The 19,724-nt window shown below is 54.3% G+C and overlaps 1 protein-coding gene across 3 annotated transcripts in view; it reads right to left on the reverse strand.

Moving 5' to 3' along the window:
- Positions 1-16,127, reverse strand: part of ARMH4 (armadillo like helical domain containing 4) — a 47,923-nt gene extending 31,796 nt beyond the window's left edge. For all 3 annotated transcript variants that reach the window (XM_068129540.2, XM_068129539.2, XM_068129538.2), the window contains exons 1-2: positions 14,019-16,127; positions 11,989-12,114 (exon numbers count right to left, since the gene is read on the reverse strand). In XM_068129540.2, coding sequence (XP_067985641.2) covers positions 11,989-12,114; positions 14,019-16,056 — 2,164 coding nt within the window. In that variant the 5' untranslated portion in view covers positions 16,057-16,127. The remainder of the gene's footprint in view (positions 1-11,988; positions 12,115-14,018) is intronic.
- Between the last annotated feature and the right edge of the window lie 3,597 nt (positions 16,128-19,724).

Raw genomic sequence — 19,724 nt, forward strand, 5'->3', positions numbered from 1 at the left:
CCGAAGCCCAATTTCAGCTTCGGCGCCTCACCGGCGATGACACGTGCTATTGCCACGTCGTCGCCTCCCTCGGGCCCGGCACGGCCGCTCGAGTTGTGTCCGTCCTTCGTCACCCACCGGACGGCCACATGTACGAGGCACTCAAGCGGCTACTCCTAGCCACGTTCGGCCTCACGGACGACGCACGGGCCGACCGCCTCCTGGATCTCCCCGAGCTCGGTGACACGCGCCTGTCGGTCCGAATGGACCATATGCTGTCACTGTTGGGCGACGAAGCCCCCGGTTCTCTATTCCGGGCGCTTTTCCGTCGCCAACTTCCAGCGCAGGTTCGCCTCGCTTTGGCCGGGACCGGGCTAACGGAACCCCGAGCATTGGCAGCCGAGGCGGACAAGTACTTCGCCGCTTCGGACACGCGGGCGAGAGTCGGCGTGGCCGTCACGGCCCTCGTGGCTGATGCTGCTGATGCTGCTGCTGATGCTGCTGATCCACAGCATCAGCTTATACAGCATACGCAGCATGCTGATACGCACCTCGTGACCGCCGCCACGCCCCGCCCACCGCCGCGGCGAAAACCGCCACCGCGGGGAAACCCGCCAACTCCACCGGCCTGGCGGAGCCAGCCACGCTCCTCCAGCTCCACCACCTGGTGCTGGTGGTTCCACGCCAAGTTCGGCCACGAAGCTCGCAGTGTCATCCGCCATGCTCCTTCAACAGGTCGGGAACGCCCGGGCCGGCGCTCAATAGGGCGATGAGCGCCGGCCGTTCGAGCAGCCTGCTGTTCATAACGGACACCTTCTCCGGGCGCCGTTACCTGTGCGACACGGGAGCGCAGGTGAGTGTCGTTCCCGCCGGCACGTCAGACAAGCACGCCGCGGGTGGGGGCCCCGCGCTGCTTGCCGCGGACGGGACGCCCATCCGTACGTACGGAAAACGCTGCCTCTCTGCGGTTCGGAGGGCAGGTTTTCCGATGGACGTTCGTCACCGCCGACGTGCCCATGGCACTGCTTGGCGTGGACTTCCTGTGCGCTAATGGGCTCCTGGTCGACGTCAAGCGCAGACGTCTTGTCCAGGCCGAGACGTTCAGCTCGCTCGCTTGTGCGTTGCCCAGCTCAACGAGCGGCTTGCCAAGCGGCTTGCCGAACGGTTCGGTTCCGGCCACGTTGGTCTGTACGCTTCCGGCAGCGGACGCATTCACCCGCCTCCTCGCCGGCTTCCCGGCCCTCACGCGGCCCACCTTCTCGGCGGGGGCCGTCAAGCACGGGGTGGCCCATCACATCCCCACCGTCGGGCCACCGGTCTACGCCCGGGCACGCCGCCTCGAGCCGACGAAGCTGGCGGTGGCAAAAGTGGGGTTCGCTACCCTGGAGCGACTCGGCATCGTTCGGCGCTCAGAGAGCGCTTGGGCGTCGCCGCTGCACATCGTGCCGAAGCCCGGCGGGGGATGGCGACCGTGCGGGGACTATCGCCGTCTCAATGACGCCACGACTCCCGACCGCTACCCCGTCCCCCACATTCAGGACTTTTCCGCCCGTTTGGCGGGCATGTCCTTCTTCTGGAAGGTGGACCTCATACGCGGCTACTATCAGGGCCCCGTCAGGCCGGAGGACGTCCCGAAGACGGCGGTCATCACGCCATTCGGACTCTTCGAGTTCCTGCGCATGCCCTTCGGTCTGAAGAATGCGGCTCAGGCGTTCCAGCGACTGATGGACAGCGTCCTGCGTGACTTGGATTTTGTCTACGTCTACCTGGACGATATCCTCGTTGCCAGCGCGTCCCGCGAAGAGCACCTACGCCACCTCCGCACGCTCTTCGAATGCCTGGGCCAGCATGGCCTGATTGTGAACCCCGCAAAGTGCCGGTTCGGCGCCACCATAATCGATTTTCTGGGGCACCGTGTCACCAGGCACGGAGCCGTCCCCCTGCCGGCCAAGGTGGAGGCGGTGAAGGGGTTTCCGCGCCCCCGCACGATCAGAGGGCTGTAGGAGTTCCTGGGCATGGTGAACTTTTACCATCGGTTCCTGCCCCGTATCGCCCAGCTCCTGCGCCCCCTGCACGAAGCTCTCCGAGGTAAGCCGGGCAAAGGCGACGTTACCTGGACCGAGCAGATGGACACGGCGTTCACGGGCGCGAAGCTCACCTTGGCTAACGCCACCATGCTCGCGCACCCGGCGCCCGATGCACCGATCGCCCTCACCACCGATGCCTCGGACTACGTGGTGGGCGCGGTGCACGAGCAATGGGTGCGTGGAGCTTGGCAACCGCTGGCGTTCTTTAGCCGGCAGCTTCGCCCGCCTGAACGCCGTTACAGTACCTTCGACCGCGAGTTGCTCGGGCTTCACTTGGCGGTCAGGCACTTCCGCCATCTGCTCGAGGGCCGTGCGTTCACTGCCTTCGTCGACCACAAGCCGCTGATCTTCGCGATGGGCAAGGTCACCGAGCCGTGGTCGGCCCGGCAGCAGCGTCACCTCTCGGCCGTGTCCGAGTACACGACGGACATCCAGCACGTCGTGGGGAAGGACAACCCGGTGGCGGATTGCCTTTCCTGGGCCGTCGCCCATGCAGTCCACCTCGGCATCGACTATGCCCGGATGGCAGCGGACCAGGCCGCTGACCCCGACGTCCAGGCCTTGCGGACCGCTGTCACGGGCCTCCGCTTCACCGAGGTGGCGTTCGACGGCGCGGGCACGGCCCTCTTGTGCGACGTCTCCCTCGGGCGTCCTCGCCCCATCGTGCCCGCGGGCTGGCAGCGCCAGGTGTTTGACGCCATCCACGGCCTGTCCCACCCGGGCGTGAGGGCCTCCCAAAGGCTGATCGCCGACAAGTTCGTCTGGCATGGCCTCCGGAAGGCCGTCCGCGGCTGGGCCAGGACGTGCCTCGTGTGCCAGCGCGCCAAGGTGCACCGGCACACCCAGGCCCCGTTGGCCCCGTTCACGGTGCCGGAACGCCGGTTTGACCACGTCCACGTGGACCTGGTGGGACCTCTGCCCCCCTCGCGGGGTTTCACCTACGTCCTCACCATGGTGGACCGCACCACCCGGTGGCCGGAGGCCGTGCCCTTGGCGTCGACAACGGCGGCCGATGTCGCGCAGGCTTTCATCGCCACCTGGGTCGCCCGGTTCGGCGCCCCCTCAGACATCTCGCCCGACCGCGGCCCCCAGTTCACCTCGGAGCTCTGGGGGGCGGTCGCGCAGGGGCTCGGGGTCCGGCTGCACCGAACCACGGCCTACCACCCCCATGCTAACGGCCTGTGTGAGCGATTTCACCGCTCATTGAAGGCCGCGCTCCGGGCCACCCTCCGCAACGGCGGCTGGGTCGACAGGCTCCCCTGGGTCCTGCTGGGCCTCCGGACGGCACCCAAGGAGGACCTGCGCGCATCCGCGGCGGAGTTGGTCTTCGGGCAACCGCTGCGGGTGCCGGGCGAGTTCCTCCCCGACTCTACGGCACCATGGTCCGCGGCACAGCAGCGCTCCGCTCTGCAAGAGACCGCCCAGAGGTTCGCCCCAGTGCCAACAGCATGCCACAGGCACCCACCGACGCACGTCGCCCCGGAGCTTCACACGGCGGAGTACGTCTTCGTCCGCCACGATGCCCACCGGACACCACTGCGGCCCCCGTACGACGGGCCTTTCCGCGTGCTGGAGACCGGGGCGAAGCACTTCACCCTGGACATTGGCGGTACTCCTGACCGCGTTTCGGTAGACCGCCTCAAGCCGGCCCACCTAGACGTGGACCATCCACCGCCAGTGGCCCGACCCCTACGTCGGGGCCGCCCCCCTGCGGGCGGACCCCCGGCACCGCCCAGCCCCGCTGCCACGCCGCCCCCCGGTCCTGCACCCATCCCAGGGGCAGCCAGGGGCATCGCACCTGGCATCCCTGCACCCCGGACGCCGCCGATCGCCAGGGGGCACTTTGGCCGGGTCATTCGTCTGCCCCGCAAACTGGCCCTCCAGGTGCGCGGGAATTCTGGGGGGGCGCGTGTGGCGGACACAAAAGCCCACTTGCGTGGTGACATCATTCCGCACACCAAGTGGGCGGTGGCCACGCCCGAGGGGTAGGCGTGGCCTCATGATATACACCGGGCGCGCAGCCCGGAGCGCGCGAGTGTTACAGTGAGCTCCTGAAATAAAGACGCTTATAAGTTACCGCTTGTCCGCTTCCTCCTTGCTCGCAAGCAGCGCGCGTAACTCCGCGCTTTAATATAATATATCTTATCACTTATATATCTTATCACTTATATAATATATCTTATCACTTATATCTTATCACTTATATAATATATCTTATCACTTATATATCTTATCACTTATATAATATATCTTATCACTTATATCTTATCACTTATATAATATATCTTATCACTTATATCTTATCACTTATATAATATATCTTATCACTTCTATCTTATCAGTTATATAATATATCTTATCACTTATATCTTATCACTTATATAATATATCTTATCACTTATATCTTATCACTTATATAATATATCTTATCACTTATATCTTATCACTTATATAATATATCTTATCACTTATATCTTATCACTTATATAATATATCTTATCACTTATATCTTATCACTTATATAATATATCTTATCACTTATATCTTATCACTTATATAATATATCTTATCACTTATATCTTATCACTTATATAATATATCTTATCACTTATATCTTATCACTTATATAATATATCTTATCACTTATGTCTTATCACTTATATAATATATCTTATCACTTATATCTTATCACTTATATAATATATCTTATCACTTATATCTTATCACTTATATAATATATCTTATCACTTATATCTTATCACTTATATCATATATCTTATCACTTATATCTTATCACTTATATAATATATCTTATCACTTATATATCTTATTAAAGCGCGGCGTTACGCGCGCTGCTTGTGAGCAAGGAGGAAGCGGACAAGCGGTAACATATAAACGTCTTTATTGTAAGACTACACTGTAACACTGTACTGTCCCGGGCTGGGCGCCCGGTGTATATCATGAGGCCACGCCTACCCCTGGTGCGTGGCCACCGCCCACTTGGTGCGCGGAATGATGTCACCACGCCAGTGGGCTTTTGTGTCCGCCACACGCGCCCCCCCAGAATTCCCGCGCACCTGGAGGGCCAGTTTGCGGGGCAGACGAATGACCCGGCCGAAGCACCCCCTGGCGATCGGCGGCGTCCGGGGTGCAGGGATGCCAGGTGGGATGCCCCTGGCTGCCCTTGGGATGGGTGCAGGACCGGGGGGCGGCGTGGCGGCGGGGCTGGGCGGTGCCGGGGGTCCGCCCGCAGGAGGGCGGCCCCGACGTGGGGGTCGGGCCACTGGCGGTGGATGGTCCACATCGAGGTGGGCCGGCTTGAGGCGGTCTACCGAAACGCGGTCAGGAGTACCGCCGATGTCCAGGGTGAAGTGCTTCGCCCCGGTCGCCAGCACGCGGAAAGGCCCGTCGTACGGGGGCCGCAGTGGTGTCCGATGGGCATCGTGGCGGACGAAGACGTACTCCGCCGTGCGAAGCTCCGGGGCGACGTGCGTCGGTGGGTGCCCGTGGCATGCCGTTGGCACCGGGGCGAACCTCTGGGCGGTCTCTTGTAGAGCGGAGCGCTGCTGTGCCGCGGACCATGGTGCCGTGGAGTCGGGGAGGAACTCGCCCGGCACCCGCAGCGGTTGCCCGAAGACCAATTCCGCCGCGGATGCGCGCAGGTCCTCCTTGGGCGCCGTCCGGAGGCCCAGCAGGACCCAGGGGAGCCTGTCGACCCAGCCGCCGTCGCGGAGGGTGGCCCGGAGCGCGGCCTTCAATGAGCGGTGAAATCGCTCACACAGGCCGTTAGCCTGGGGATGGTAGGCCGTGGTTCGGTGCAGCCGGACCCCGAGCCCCTGCGCAACCGCCCCCCAGAGCTCCGAGGTGAACTGGGGGCCGCGGTCGGATGAGATGTCTGAGGGGGCGCCGAACCGGGCGACCCAGGTGGCGATGAAAGCCTGCGCGACATCGGCCGCCGTTGTCGACGCCAAGGGCACGGCCTCCGGCCACCGGGTGGTGCGGTCCACCATGGTGAGGACGTAGGTGAAACCCCGCGAGGGGGGCAGAGGTCCCACCAGGTCCACGTGGACGTGGTCAAACCGGCGTTCCGGCACCGTGAACGGGGCCAACGGGGCCTGGGTGTGCCGGTGCACCTTGGCGCGCTGGCACGCGAGGCACGTCCTGGCCCAGCCGCGGACGGCCTTCCGGAGGCCATGCCAGACGAACTTGTCGGCGATCAGCCTTTGGGAGGCCCTCGCGCCCGGGTGGGACAGGCCGTGGATGGCGTCAAACACCTGGCGCTGCCAGCCCGCGGGCACGATGGGGCGAGGACGCCCGAGGGAGACGTCGCACAAGAGGGCCGCGCCCGCGCCGTCAAACGGCACCTCGGTGACGCGGAGGCCCGTGACGGCGGTCCGCAAGGCCTGGACGTCGGGGTCAGCGGCCTGGTCCGCTGCCATCCGGGCATAGTCGATGCCGAGGTGGACTGCGTGGGCGACGGCCCGGGAAAGGCAATCCGCCACCGGGTTGTCCTTCCCCGCGACGTGCTGGATGTCCGTCGTGTACTCGGACACGGCCGAGAGGTGACGCTGCTGCCGGGCCGACCACGGCTCGGTGACTTTGCCCATCGCAAAGATCAGCGGCTTGTGGTCGACGAAGGCAGTGAACGCCCGGCCCTCGAGCAGATGGCGGAAGTGCCTGACCGCCAAGTGAAGTCCGAGCAACTCGCGGTCGAAGGTACTGTAACGGCGTTCGGGCGGGCGAAGCTGCCGGCTAAAGAACGCCAGCGGTTGCCAAGCTCCACGCACCCATTGCTCATGCACTGCGCCCACCGCGTAGTCCGAGGCATCGGTGGTGAGGGCGATCGGTGCATCGGGCGCCGGGTGCGCGAGCATGGTGGCGTTAGCCAAGGCGAGCTTCGCGCCCGTGAACGCCGTGTCCATCTGCTCGGTCCAGGTAACGTCGCCTTTGCCCGGCTTACCTCGGAGAGCTTCGTGCAGGGGGCGCAGGAGCTGGGCGATACGGGGCAGGAACCGATGGTAAAAGTTCACCATGCCCAGGAACTCCTGCAGCCCTCTGATCGTGCGGGGGCGCGGAAACCCCTTCACCGCCTCCACCTTGGCCGGTAGGGGGACGGCTCCGTGCCTGGTGACACGGTGCCCCAGAAAATCGATTGTGGCGGCGCCGAACCGGCACTTTGCGGGGTTCACAATCAGGCCATGCTGGCCCAGGCGTTCGAAGAGCGTGCGGAGGTGGCGTAGGTGCTCTTCGCGGGACGCGCTGGCGACGAGGATATCGTCCAGGTAAACGTAGACAAAATCCAAGTCGCGCAGGACGCTGTCCATCAGTCGCTGGAACGCCTGAGCCGCATTCTTCAGACCGAAGGGCATGCGCAAGAACTCGAAGAGTCCGAATGGCGTGATGACCGTCGTCTTCGGGACGTCCTCCGGCCTGACGGGGACCTGATGGTAGCCGCGTATGAGGTCCACCTTCGAGAAGAAGGACCTGCCCGCCAAACGGGCGGAAAAGTCCTGAATGTGGGGGACGGGGTAGCGGTCGGGAGTCGTGGCGTCATTGAGACGGCGATAGTCCCCGCACGGTCGCCATCCCCCGCCGGGCTTCGGCACGATGTGCAGCGGCGACGCCCAAGCGCTCTCTGAGCGCCGAACGATGCCGAGTCGCTCCAGGGTAGCGAACTCCGCTTTTGCCACCGCCAGCTTCGTCGGCTCGAGGCGGCGTGCCCGGGCGTAGACCGGTGGCCCGACGGTGGGGATGTGATGGGCCACCCCGTGCTTGACGGCCCCCGCCGAGAAGGTGGGCCGCGTGAGGGCCGGGAAGCCGGCGAGGAGGCGGGTGAATGCGTCCGCTGCCGGAAGCGTACAGACCAACGTGGCCGGAACCGAATCGTTCGGCAAGCCGCTTGGCAAGCCGCTCGTTGAGCTGGGCAACGCACAAGCGAGCGAGCTGAACGTCTCGGCCTGGACAAGCCGTCTGCGCTTGACGTCGACCAGGAGCCCATTAGCGCACAGGAAGTCCGCGCCAAGCAGTGCCATGGGCACGTCGGCGGTGACGAACGTCCATCGGAAAACCTGCCCTCCAAACCGCAGAGAGAGGCAGCGTTTTCCGTACGTACGGATGGGCGTCCCGTTCGCGGCAAGCAGCGCGGGGCCCCCACCCGCGGCGTGCTTGTCTGACGTGCCGGCGGGAATGACACTCACCTGCGCTCCCGTGTCGCACAGGTAACGGCGCCTGGAGAAGGTGTCCGTTATGAACAGCAGGCTGTTCGAATGGCCGGCGCTCATCGCCACTATTGAGCGCCGGCCCGGGCGTTTCCCGACCCGTTGAAGGAGCACGGCGGATGACACCGCCGAGCTTCGTGGCCGAACTTGGCATGGAACCAGCACCAGGTGGTGGAGCTGGAGGAGCGCGGCTGGCTCCGCCAGGCCGGTGGAGTTGGCGGGTTTCCCCGCGGTGGCGGTTTTCTCCGCGGCGGTGGGCGGGGCGTGGCGGCGTTCACGAGGTGCGTATCAGCATGCTGCTGAACATCAGCGTGCTGTAGAAGCTGATGCTGTGGAACATGCTGCTGAACATCAGCGTCGAGGGCCGTGACGGCCACGCCGACGCTCGCCCGCATGTCCGAAGCGGCGAAGTACCTGTCCGCCTCGGCCGCCAATGCTCGGGGTTCCGCTAGCTCGGTCCCGGCCAACGCGAGGCGGACCTGCGCTGGAAGTTGGCGCCGGAAAAGCGCCCGGAATAGCGAACCGGGGGCTTCGTCGCCCAACAGTGACAGCATATGGTCCATTCGGACCGACGGGCGCGTCTCACCGAGCTCGGGGAGATCCAGGAGGCGGTCGGCCCGTGCGTCGTCCGTAAGGCCGAACGTGGCTAGGAGTAGCCGCTTGAGTGCCTCGTACTTGTGGCCGTTCGGTGGGTGGCGAAGGACGGACACAACTCGAGCGGCCGTGCCGGGCCCGAGGGAGGCGACGACGTGGCAATAGCGCGTGTCATCGCCGGTGAGGCGCCGAAGCTGAAATTGGGCTTCGGCCTGGACGAACCAGACTTCGGCCTGAGCCTCCCAAAATTCCGGAAGTTTGACGAAGTCGGCCATGGCGATGGCGTCGCGTGTGGAAGGATCGCTCCAGCAGATCCAACGTCGAGGGTCACCAGTAAAGCGCGGCGTTACGCGCGCTGCTTGTGAGCAAGGAGGAAGCGGACAAGCGGTAACATATAAACGTCTTTATTGTAAGACTACACTGTAACACTGTACTGTCCCGGGCTGGGCGCCCGGTGTATATCATGAGGCCACGCCTACCCCTGGTGCGTGGCCACCGCCCACTTGGTGCGCGGAATGATGTCACCACGCCAGTGGGCTTTTGTGTCCGCCACATTATCACTTATATAATATATCTTATCACTTATATCTTATCACTTATATAAGGTGGTTGAACCTAAGGTGGTTGGCTTAAGATAGGTATTAAGGCCTTGAGTAAGAGCCCCTGTTGTGCCGTTAAGACCAGGTGGGTTGACTCAGCCTGTCGTTCCTTCCGAGGTTGGCAAAATGAGTACCAGCTTACTGGTAGCGGGGGCACTGGATTAACGGCACAGCCGTACTTCCAGAAAATGATGCAGCCAATCAGCCACGGGCTGCATACGAAACAACAACAACTCCTCTGTCAATCTGTGGACATGGTTCCTTTTCTGATTTCGCTCCTTCATATTTCGTTCCTTCCAAGGTTTCTTCTTCATCATCATCATCATCATCATCATCATCATCATACTACAATATGCATTTTGGTCTGTCTGTCTGTCTGTCTGATCGCGATACATTCAGTGCTTTTGACCGAAAAAAAAGAATTGATGGTTGAATTCAGTGAGCTGATATGCAAATTCTGTTCAAATTTAAAGTCCATCAGATGAAAAGACCTTTTTTTTTTTCTTTTTTTTTTAAAATACTGAATCGAGGCTCGTGAAAGAGCTGACAACCGCGAGGGAAAGACAGCACAGGGGGACCACGAGGGAAAGACAGCACAGGGGGACCACGAGGGAAAGACAGCACAGAGGGACCGCGAGGGAAAGACAGCACAGGGGGACCACGAGGGAAAGACAGCACAGAGGGACCGCGAGGGAAAGACAGCACAGGGGGACCGCGAGGGAAAGACAGCACAGGGGGACCGCGAGGGAAAGACAGCACAGAGGGACCGTGAGGGAAAGACAGCACAGGGGGACCACGAGGGAAAGACAGCACAGGGGGACCACGAGGGAAAGACAGCACAGAGGGACCGCGAGGGAAAGACAGCACAGAGGGACCACGAGGGAAAGACAGCACAGAGGGGCCGCGAGGAAAATTTAAAATGTTTTGGTCAATGTTGATCTTTTGGCTGATGTTGGCCTCAAAAATAGGTGGTGGCTGAATTCAGTGACCAGATATGCAAATCCTGTTCAAATTTCAAGTCAATCGGATTAAAATTGAGGATTACAAATCCCACTTAATTTGTTGACCTTTGGCCTATGTTGACCTTTGGCCTATGTTGACCTCAAATATAATGGGTGGTTGATTGCAGTTCGCTGATATGCAAATCCTGTTCAAATTTCAAGTCAATCGGATGAAAATTGAGGATTTTAGAAATTTGGCCTTTGTTGACCTCAAAAGACCTTTTGGTCTATGTTGACCTAAAAACGGTGACGGTTATATCAAATGGTCCTGTAACATGTGGTAAAGTTTAAATTTCCTCCGCTGAATGGTTTCGATGTACGCTCTTAACAAAGAGCAGACACTTACATGAGGACATACGACGATGTATGTATCCACCCGATCGCTTAACCCCGCTTTTCGCTTTGTAAGCACAGGGTAACAACACCAAAGATAAGAGCATAATAATTAATGTTATAACAAAACATGCCTGAAGACCCAAAAGATGCAGAGGACCCAAAGGACCAAAAAGACCCTGAATACCGTTAAAGAACCCAAATACCTGAAAACCCCAAAATACTCCAAAGACCCTGAAGACCTTAGTACCCCAAAAACCCAAAACACCAAGTGGACCCAAAATACCCCAAAAGACTTTAGACCCAGAACACACGGAGACCAAAAATACCCTTGAAGACCCACAGGATCGAAAATACTAAAGACCCTGAAGTCCCAAAGACCCCAAAGACATTAAAGAACCAAAAGACCCCAAAAACCCAAAAGACTCCGAAGACCCAAAAGACGCTTAAATTCCCCGAAGACCTAAAATACCCCTAATACACCAAAAACACTGAAGACCCAAAAGACACTGAAGATTCTTTAGACCAGTAAAACCTTTAAGACCCCTAAAACTCCATAGACCTGTTAGACCCCCCAAAGACCTGCAAGACCCATAGACACATTCGACCCCAATATCTTTAAGACCACTTTTACCTCTAAGACCCTTTCAATACTTCAGACACCTTTAGATCCCTTCACCCTTTAAACCTTTACACCCCTTCAGTCCATTTAGACCCCTTACACCCTTTAGACCTATTACCCCAGTTTGGACTCTTGCCTATTTAGAGTTTTACACCACTTGGACCTTTTTTTAATACAAATAAATTACAAATAAATAATATCACGAATATTACAAATACATTTGTACAAAAGAAATGTTTGTGTTACGATTGGTGTAACTCATGACAACACAGCAACTCAAGTTCAGCCAAGTCATTATCGTCAGTTGAAACAAGCCCGTGACTCTGCAGCGACGACGTGTGGTGAAGAGAGCGCGAGCCGATACACACTAGTATATAAAAAGCAGCTTTACTGCATCCATCAAAAATGAAATCCTCATTGTGAGCTACTAATACCTCACCTTGCCACCTACAAAAGCCCTTATGGTAATGTACAACACATGAACTACAGTAACCTTCATTTCTACAACACATATGTCCATTTTTTGTTTGCAGATTTTGCTAACAGGTTACTTACCAACAAACCCTCGACCTTTGTTGTCCTTCAGGTGGTAAGGAACCTCAACCAGCCCTGAAAACTGCTGTTTGTGTACGGTCACTGCAGCGGCAGATGTTTCGGTGGTCACCCAACTGAGAGAACCACCTGGGCAGAAAAAATGTTCAGGAGTCATAGTCATGATGGGATAAAGTGGTGTTCAAACGGCTAAACGTAGCATAACTGTTGAGAATCATGGCACAAAGGAAACGTCACAAACAGGTGGAGTTACAGTGTAATAATCCTCCAAGGTGAAAGAGAGCGGTCATGTCATGTTTGTCGAGTTTACATGGCAGAGAGTTTAATACCACACTAACGGCTTACCATTCCCCTGAGAGGCAACCAAAATACCATGTGTTATGCACCAAAATACCATGTGTTATGCTGCCAAAATACCATGTGTTATGCTGCCAAAATACCATGTGTTATGCTGCCAAAATACCATGTGTTATGCTGCCAAAATACCATGTTATGGTGTAATAATCACATGTGTTATGTTCTAAAATACCATGTTATGGTGCCAAAATACCATGTTTTATGGTGCCAAAATGTTATGGTGCCAAAATACCATATGGTATGCACCATGTTATGATGCCAAAATACCATGTGTTATGCACCAAAATACCATGTGTTAAGCTGCCAAAATACCATGTGTTATGCTGCCAAAATACCATGTTATGGTGTAATAATCACATGTGTTATGTCCTAAAATACCATGTTATGGTGCCAAAATACCATGTGTTATGTACCAAAATACCATGTTTTATGGTGCCAAAATGTTATGGTGCCAAAATACCATGTGTTATGTTCCAAAATACCATGTGTTATGGTGCCAAAATACCATATGTTATGTACCATGTTATGGTGCAATAATAACATGTGTTATGTTATAAAATACCATGTGTTATGCACCAAAATACCATGTTTTATGTTGCCAAAATGTTATGGTGTCAAAATACCATGTGTTATGTTCCAAAATACCATCTGTTATGGTGCCAAATTGCCATATGTTATGTACCAAAATACCATGTGTTATGGTGCCAAAATACCATATGTTATGTACCATGTTATGGTGCAATAATAACATGTGTTATGTTCTAAAATACCATGTGTTATGGTGCCAAAATACCACGTGTTATGTACCAAAGTACCATGTGTTATGAACCAAAACACCATGTTTTATGGTGCCAAAATGTTATGGTGCCAAAATGCCATGTGTTATGTACCAAAATACCATGTGTTATGGTGCCAAAATACCATATGTTATGTACCATGTTATGGTGCAATAATAACATGTGTTATGTTCTAAAATACCATGTGTTATGGTGCCAAAATACCACATGTTATGTACCAAAGTACCATGTGTTATGGACCAAAACACCATGTTTTATGGTGCCAAAATGTTATGGTGCCAAAATGCCATGTGTTATGTACCAAAATACCATGTTTTATGGTGCCAAAATGTTATGGTGCCAAAATACCATGTGTTATGTTCCAAAATACCGTATGTTATGGTGCCAAAATACCTTTGTTATGTACCATGTTATGGTGCAATAACAACATGTTATATTCTAAAATACCATGTGTTATGGTGCCAAAATACCACGTGTTATGTACCAAAATACCATGTGTTATGGTGCCAAAATGCCATGTGTTATGGTGCCAAAATGCCATGTGTTCTGGTGGCAAAATACCACGTGTTATGCACCAAAATACCATGTGTTATGTACCAAAATATAATAAAGTGTTATGTACCAAAATATAATAAAGTGTTTTGTACCAAAATGTGGGCTGTATGGGGTTTATTATGGGTTAATGTGGGTTGTATGAGGTTTATTATGGGCTGTATGGGGTTTATTATAGGTTAATGTGGGCTGTATGGGGGTTATTATGGGCTGTATGGGGTTTATTATGGGTTAATGTGGGCTGTATGGGGTTTATTATGGGTTAATATGGGGTTTATTATGGGTTAATACGGGCTCTATGAGGTTTTCCAGGTCTCTCCTCCTTACCGTCAGTTCCGTTTGGGGACAAGAGGAATTGAACGGCGACCACTGGACGTTTCCCCGCCTCAGGTAACCACGGTGGTTCTGAGAGCCCCAGAGTGACTGCGGGGACCATCGACTCCACCATTACACCCTCACCCTTTTCACCTCCTCTTTCACGTGCACTCGACTCCACCATTACACCCTCACCCTCTTCACCTCCTCTTTCACGTGCACTCGACTCCACCATCACACCCTCATCCTCTTCACCTCCTCTTTCACGTGCACTCGACTCCACCATTACACCCTCACCCTCTTCACCTCCTCTTTCACGTGCACTCGACTCCACCATCACACCCTCACCCTCTTCACCTCCTCTATCACGTGCACTCGACTCCACCATCACACCCTCACCCTCTTCACCTCCTCTTTCACGTGCACTCGACTCCACCATTACACCCTCACCCTCTTCACCTCCTCTTTCACGTGCACTCGACTCCACCATTACACCCTCACCCTCTTCACCTCCTCTATCACGTGCACTCGACTCCACCATCACACCCTCACCCTCTTCACCTCCTCTTTCACGTGCACTCGACTCCACCATTACACCCTCACCCTCTTCACCTCCTCTATCACGTGCACTCGACTCCACCATTACACCCTCACCCTCTTCACCTCCTCTTTCACTTGCACTCGACTCCACCATTACACCCTCACCCTCTTCACCTCCTCTTTCACGTGCACTCGACTCCACCATTACACTCTCACCCTCTTCACCTCCTCTTTCACGTGCACTCGACTCCACCATTACACCCTCACTCTCTTCACCTCCTCTTTCACGTGCGCTCGACTCCACCATTACACCCTCACTCTCTTCACCTCCTCTTTCACGTGCGCTCGACTCCACCATTACACCCTCATCCTCACCCTCTTCACCTCCTCTATCACGTGCACTCGACTCCACCATTACACCCTCACCCTCTTCACCTCCTCTTTCACGTGCACTCGACTCCACCATTACACCCTCATCCTCTTCACCTCCTCTTTCACGTGCACTCGACTGCACCATTACACCCTCACCCTCTTCACCTCCTCTTTCACGTGCACTCGACTGCACCATTACACCCTCACCCTCTTCACCTCCTCTTTCACGTGCACTCGACTGCACCATTACTCCCTCACCCTCTTCACCTCCTCCTTCACGTGCACTCGACTCCACCATTACACCCTCACCCTCTTCACCTCCTCTATCACGTGCACTCGACTCCACCATTACACCCTCACCCTCTTCACCTCCTCTATCACGTGCGCTCGAATGGACTGAGATGCCTTGTGTCGTCGCCCTGCGTGAATGTCGGCCTGAGGTCGCCGAGGTGCTCTCCGGCTGTCCGGGGCCTGCAGGTGGTGACCTTCCATCATTGGCGAGGGTGGCGCCAGGTGGTGACCTTCCATCATTGGCGAGGGTGGAGCCAGGTGGTGACCTTCCATCATTGGCGAGGGTGGCGCCAGGTGGTGACCTCCCATCAATGGCGAGGGTGGCGCCAGGTGGTGACCTTCCATCATTGGCGAGGGTGGCGCCAGGTGGTGACCTTCCATCATTGGCGAGGGTGGCGTCAAGTGGTGACCTTCCATCATTGGCGAGGGTGGCGCCAGGTGGGGACCTTCCATCATTGGCGAGGGTGGCGCCAGGTGGTGACCTTCCATCATTGGCGAGGGTGGCGCCAGGTGGTGACCTTCCATCATTGGCGAGGGTGGCGCCATCGAAGGTCCAGTAACTAAGATCAGGAAAATCACGTTCGGGATATTCCGCGGGATTCTCCGCCGAGAGCAGCGAGTCGAGCCAGCGCCGGCCTCGAGAATGCACACCTTTGGCCACATGGCCGGTCATGTCTCCCGCAGCAACCTGATGTGCACATCCTGTGGCCTTCAGGTCGTGCACCTGGTGCATCCACAGTGACGTGGCCGCGGTCGGTCGTGCTGGGACGTGGAGCGGTCGCATCGACACGAGAAGCAGTAACTGCACGTAAACGGCACGAGATCCAGGGCTCGGGATGCGCTGCATTCCGTGTGAAATTTACCGCAGTGGGTACCTGGGATTCAGGTAAAGGCCTCGCCGACAAATGACGATGATCACGTGAGTCACGGGTAGAGTGAGGTGAGTCACGGGTAGAGTGAGCGACGCGCTCGATGCGAGGCCAGTTTGGCGTCCCGTAATGATGGATAGATGTGATCGAGGGGATGCGAGGGATTGTGGGAACGGGAGGGATTGAAGGCATCAAAGGGATGGAGGGGAGCCGCGGGAGGTTCGTGTAATGGAGGGCGGGGATTCCTGTGGGACCGCTCTGCTCGCAGCTTATCCTGCAGCCCATCCGTGAATGGATGTCACAGTGTTAGTGGAGAAGAATCCCAGCATTCAGTACCTGTACACACGTCCGAATCGTCGGCGCTCACTCGAATCACCTGGATGTGCCAGTACGCACCTGGATCACCTGCGGTGCAAGTTCTATCTCTCCCCATTTTCAACCTACGGTGGCACAGTTTGGGCTTTGACTCATCCTTAATGACAAATAACAAGAAATATGTTTGCATTTAGAAGATGTACAACACACAAGGTAAACTTTTCAACTCGATACCTGAACTGAACCAAATTCTTCGGACCTGAACCAAATCAAATCGGTTTATTCGTGTCACCTAACCAGATAATGCACCAAGTTTTGTCCGAATCCGTCCATAACTTGTTGAGATTTGCTGTTCACAAACAAACAGAGAGACAAGGGGTGAAAACGTAACCTCCATCCACCTTCAGTGCCAGAGGTAACTCCCAGGTAACAACGGAATGATCATTGAGAGTTTACAAATATTTTCCCCCTACCTCCCCGCCCAATTATCCACAGCATGGTTAGATTATAAAAAAAGAAGCTTTTGATAGTGTTCCACATTAATAGATGATGAAGTGCATCCCAAATCCCTAAATAATCAAGCTGATCGAGAAGGCCATGGATCTATGGAATACCAGGCTAATCCTGCAGCACTCAGAAGGAAAGATTGAAATAACAGGAGTAAAGATACGATGTGGGATCTTCCAAGGAGACGGCCTTTCCCATCTCCTGTGGGCCTAACCTGGACCCACGAAGTAACCTCATTAATGAGCGAGGACACGGATAAACCCGAACATCCAATAAAGTCTAAAGGGGCGCCCTACATCTGGAAAAGAAAATACATTTACTTCTTCATATAGCTGGATGAATCAAATTGGCGCCCTTTATATCATGGTCCCAGACAGTAACTTTTCATGGAACTTGGAATCATGGAACTTTTCTAGAGCATTACTTCGTTCCTCGTAAGAACACAAGGGTAGTCCAGCATGCACACGAGATTTTTTTGAATGTCCCTTTTCTATTGTTTGACATTTTCTATAAGGTATGGAATGTTCCTGATGCAGGAACATTCTCAGGAACAGCTCAGGTGAAAATGATTAGAACATCGTCAGAGAGGATCTTGGAGGAACCTGTCTTATTTAAACCTCAGACATTTAGTTTGGTTTGCTCTTTGTTGTTGAAGTGTGCGGCGTCACCATGCCTAGATCAAAAGAGCTCTCTGAGTCTGGGAAGTCTGGGAAGTCTGGGAAGATGCCTACGAGTCTGGGAAGGGATTTAAAAAGATCTCCAAACAATTTGAAATCAATCATTCGACTGTTCGGAAGATCATCTACAAGTAGAGAAGATTCCAAACAACTGCCAACTTGTTCAGGCCAGGCCGCCCCAGCAAGTTCAGCCCGAGAGCAGACCACAAGATGCTGAAAGAAGTCTCTAAGAACCCCAGAATGTCATCACGGGACCTACAGGTACCTCTTGCCACTGTTGATGTCAAAGTGCACGAGTCTACCATTAGAAAGAGGCTGCACAAATTTGATCTACATGGGAGGTGTGCCAGGAGGAAGCCTTTGCCCTCAGAAAGAACAACAGGGCAAGACTAAAGTTTGCCAATGAACACCCAGGCAAAGACCAGCACTTCTGGAACAATGTGCTCTGGACAGATGAGTCAAAGGTAGAGCTATTTGGCCACAGTACCAGAAGACGTGTTTGGCGAAAGCCAAAGACAGCATTTGAGCACAAGAACCTGATACCAACTGTAAAGCATGGTGGTGGAAATATTATGGTTTGGGGCAGCTTTGCTGCACCAGGGCCTGGGCAGCTCACCATCATAGAATCCACTATGAATTCTTCATTGTACCAGAGGATGCTTGAGGATAATGTGAGGCCATCTGTTGGAAAGTTGAAGCTCAACCGAAGGTGGACCTTGCAACATGACAACGACCCTAAACATACCAGTAAATCCACCAAGGAATGGCTGAAAAGAAAGAAATGGAGGGTTGTGGAATGGCCAAGTCAAAGCACGGATCTAAATCCCATCGAGATGTTGTGGGGGGATTTGAAACGAGCTGTGCATGCAAGAAACCCTTCAAACATCGCACAGCTGAAAGAATTCTGCATGGAGGAGTGGGCAAAAAATTCTGATAGTCGATGTCAGAGACTGGTAGACAGTTATAAGAAACGCCCACTTGAGGTTGTTTCTGCCAAAGGGGGCAATACCACCTATTAGAGCCAAGGGTGTACTTACTTTTTCCACATGCGAAATTTGCATTTATGTTTATTTAAATTATACAATGGACTACAAAATGTAAATGTTTCATGATATTTGTTATATTATATCACCTTTATCTATCAATATTGTTGAAATGAAGATCAAATAGCTGTATGTTGAAATATGTTGAAAAAGTCAAAACTTTACATGGGGTGTACTTACTTTTTCACGTGACTGTATATCCAAGTACGTAGTGTCCGTAGATTCAGTAAACAGCAACAGGAACGAGAATCAAGAGGCTTTTCTTCATTCGACATTCTCTCTCTTCTGCGCATGTGCACCCTTCCTCCATTAACCCCCCATCACGTAGTTCCCCGAACCAACAGACACAGCAACTGTCCCCCCTCTTTAAATCTCACAACAAATAGGTAGTTAATCATCAAGATCACTGTACTCATCTGTCATATAAACCAGATAACACAATCACATCAAGCTGTTCATCATTTCATTAACCAACCTACAATTAACTCAGTTTCACAAATGTTAGACTAGAGGGGTCAAAAAACAAATTTCTCATCCAACCAGGAGGTAGGCAAGTACACAGACTCAGCATTGTTCAATTAGTCTTCGCGTTTTCTTCCTTTCTCGCACCGGAAATCTTCTGGACTCGCCAACCCGATGAGGTAGTTGACCAGAAGATGGGGAAGGCACGGGTTCATCCACAACCGGTTCTGGGTTCCCAAATTGATCAACCAGTGGAGAAAAAAACCGAGTCGTCAAAATGCTGATCGGGAAGAGCAGCTCGTTCAACAGGTGGTCGAAATGGAATAGACATTTCCTGACTCCCCCTCCCAACAAGACTAGTTGGAGACGAGGGTCCAGAAAGCGAGACTGGGAATTGGTCGGGGCCCCCCATTTCACCCCTGGGTTGTAAACATGAAGGGGTGGTCACATTCCAGGGACGTAGTTGTTCTTCATGTCTTCCACACCAACCCGTTTACTCGCACATCATAATTTATTGGACTAATGACCCGAAAGATAATCCCAGGAACCCAGGTCGGACCTTTTTCAAAATTTCACGCAAACACGAGTTGGCGTTGCTGGAACTTTGGGACATGTCCGAGGTTCTTTTGGAACACCTTCACT

The sequence above is a fragment of the Myxine glutinosa genome, chromosome 9, assembly GCF_964187855.1.
Source record: "Myxine glutinosa chromosome 9, kmMyxGlut1.1, whole genome shotgun sequence".
Taxonomy (NCBI): domain Eukaryota; kingdom Metazoa; phylum Chordata; class Myxini; order Myxiniformes; family Myxinidae; genus Myxine; species Myxine glutinosa.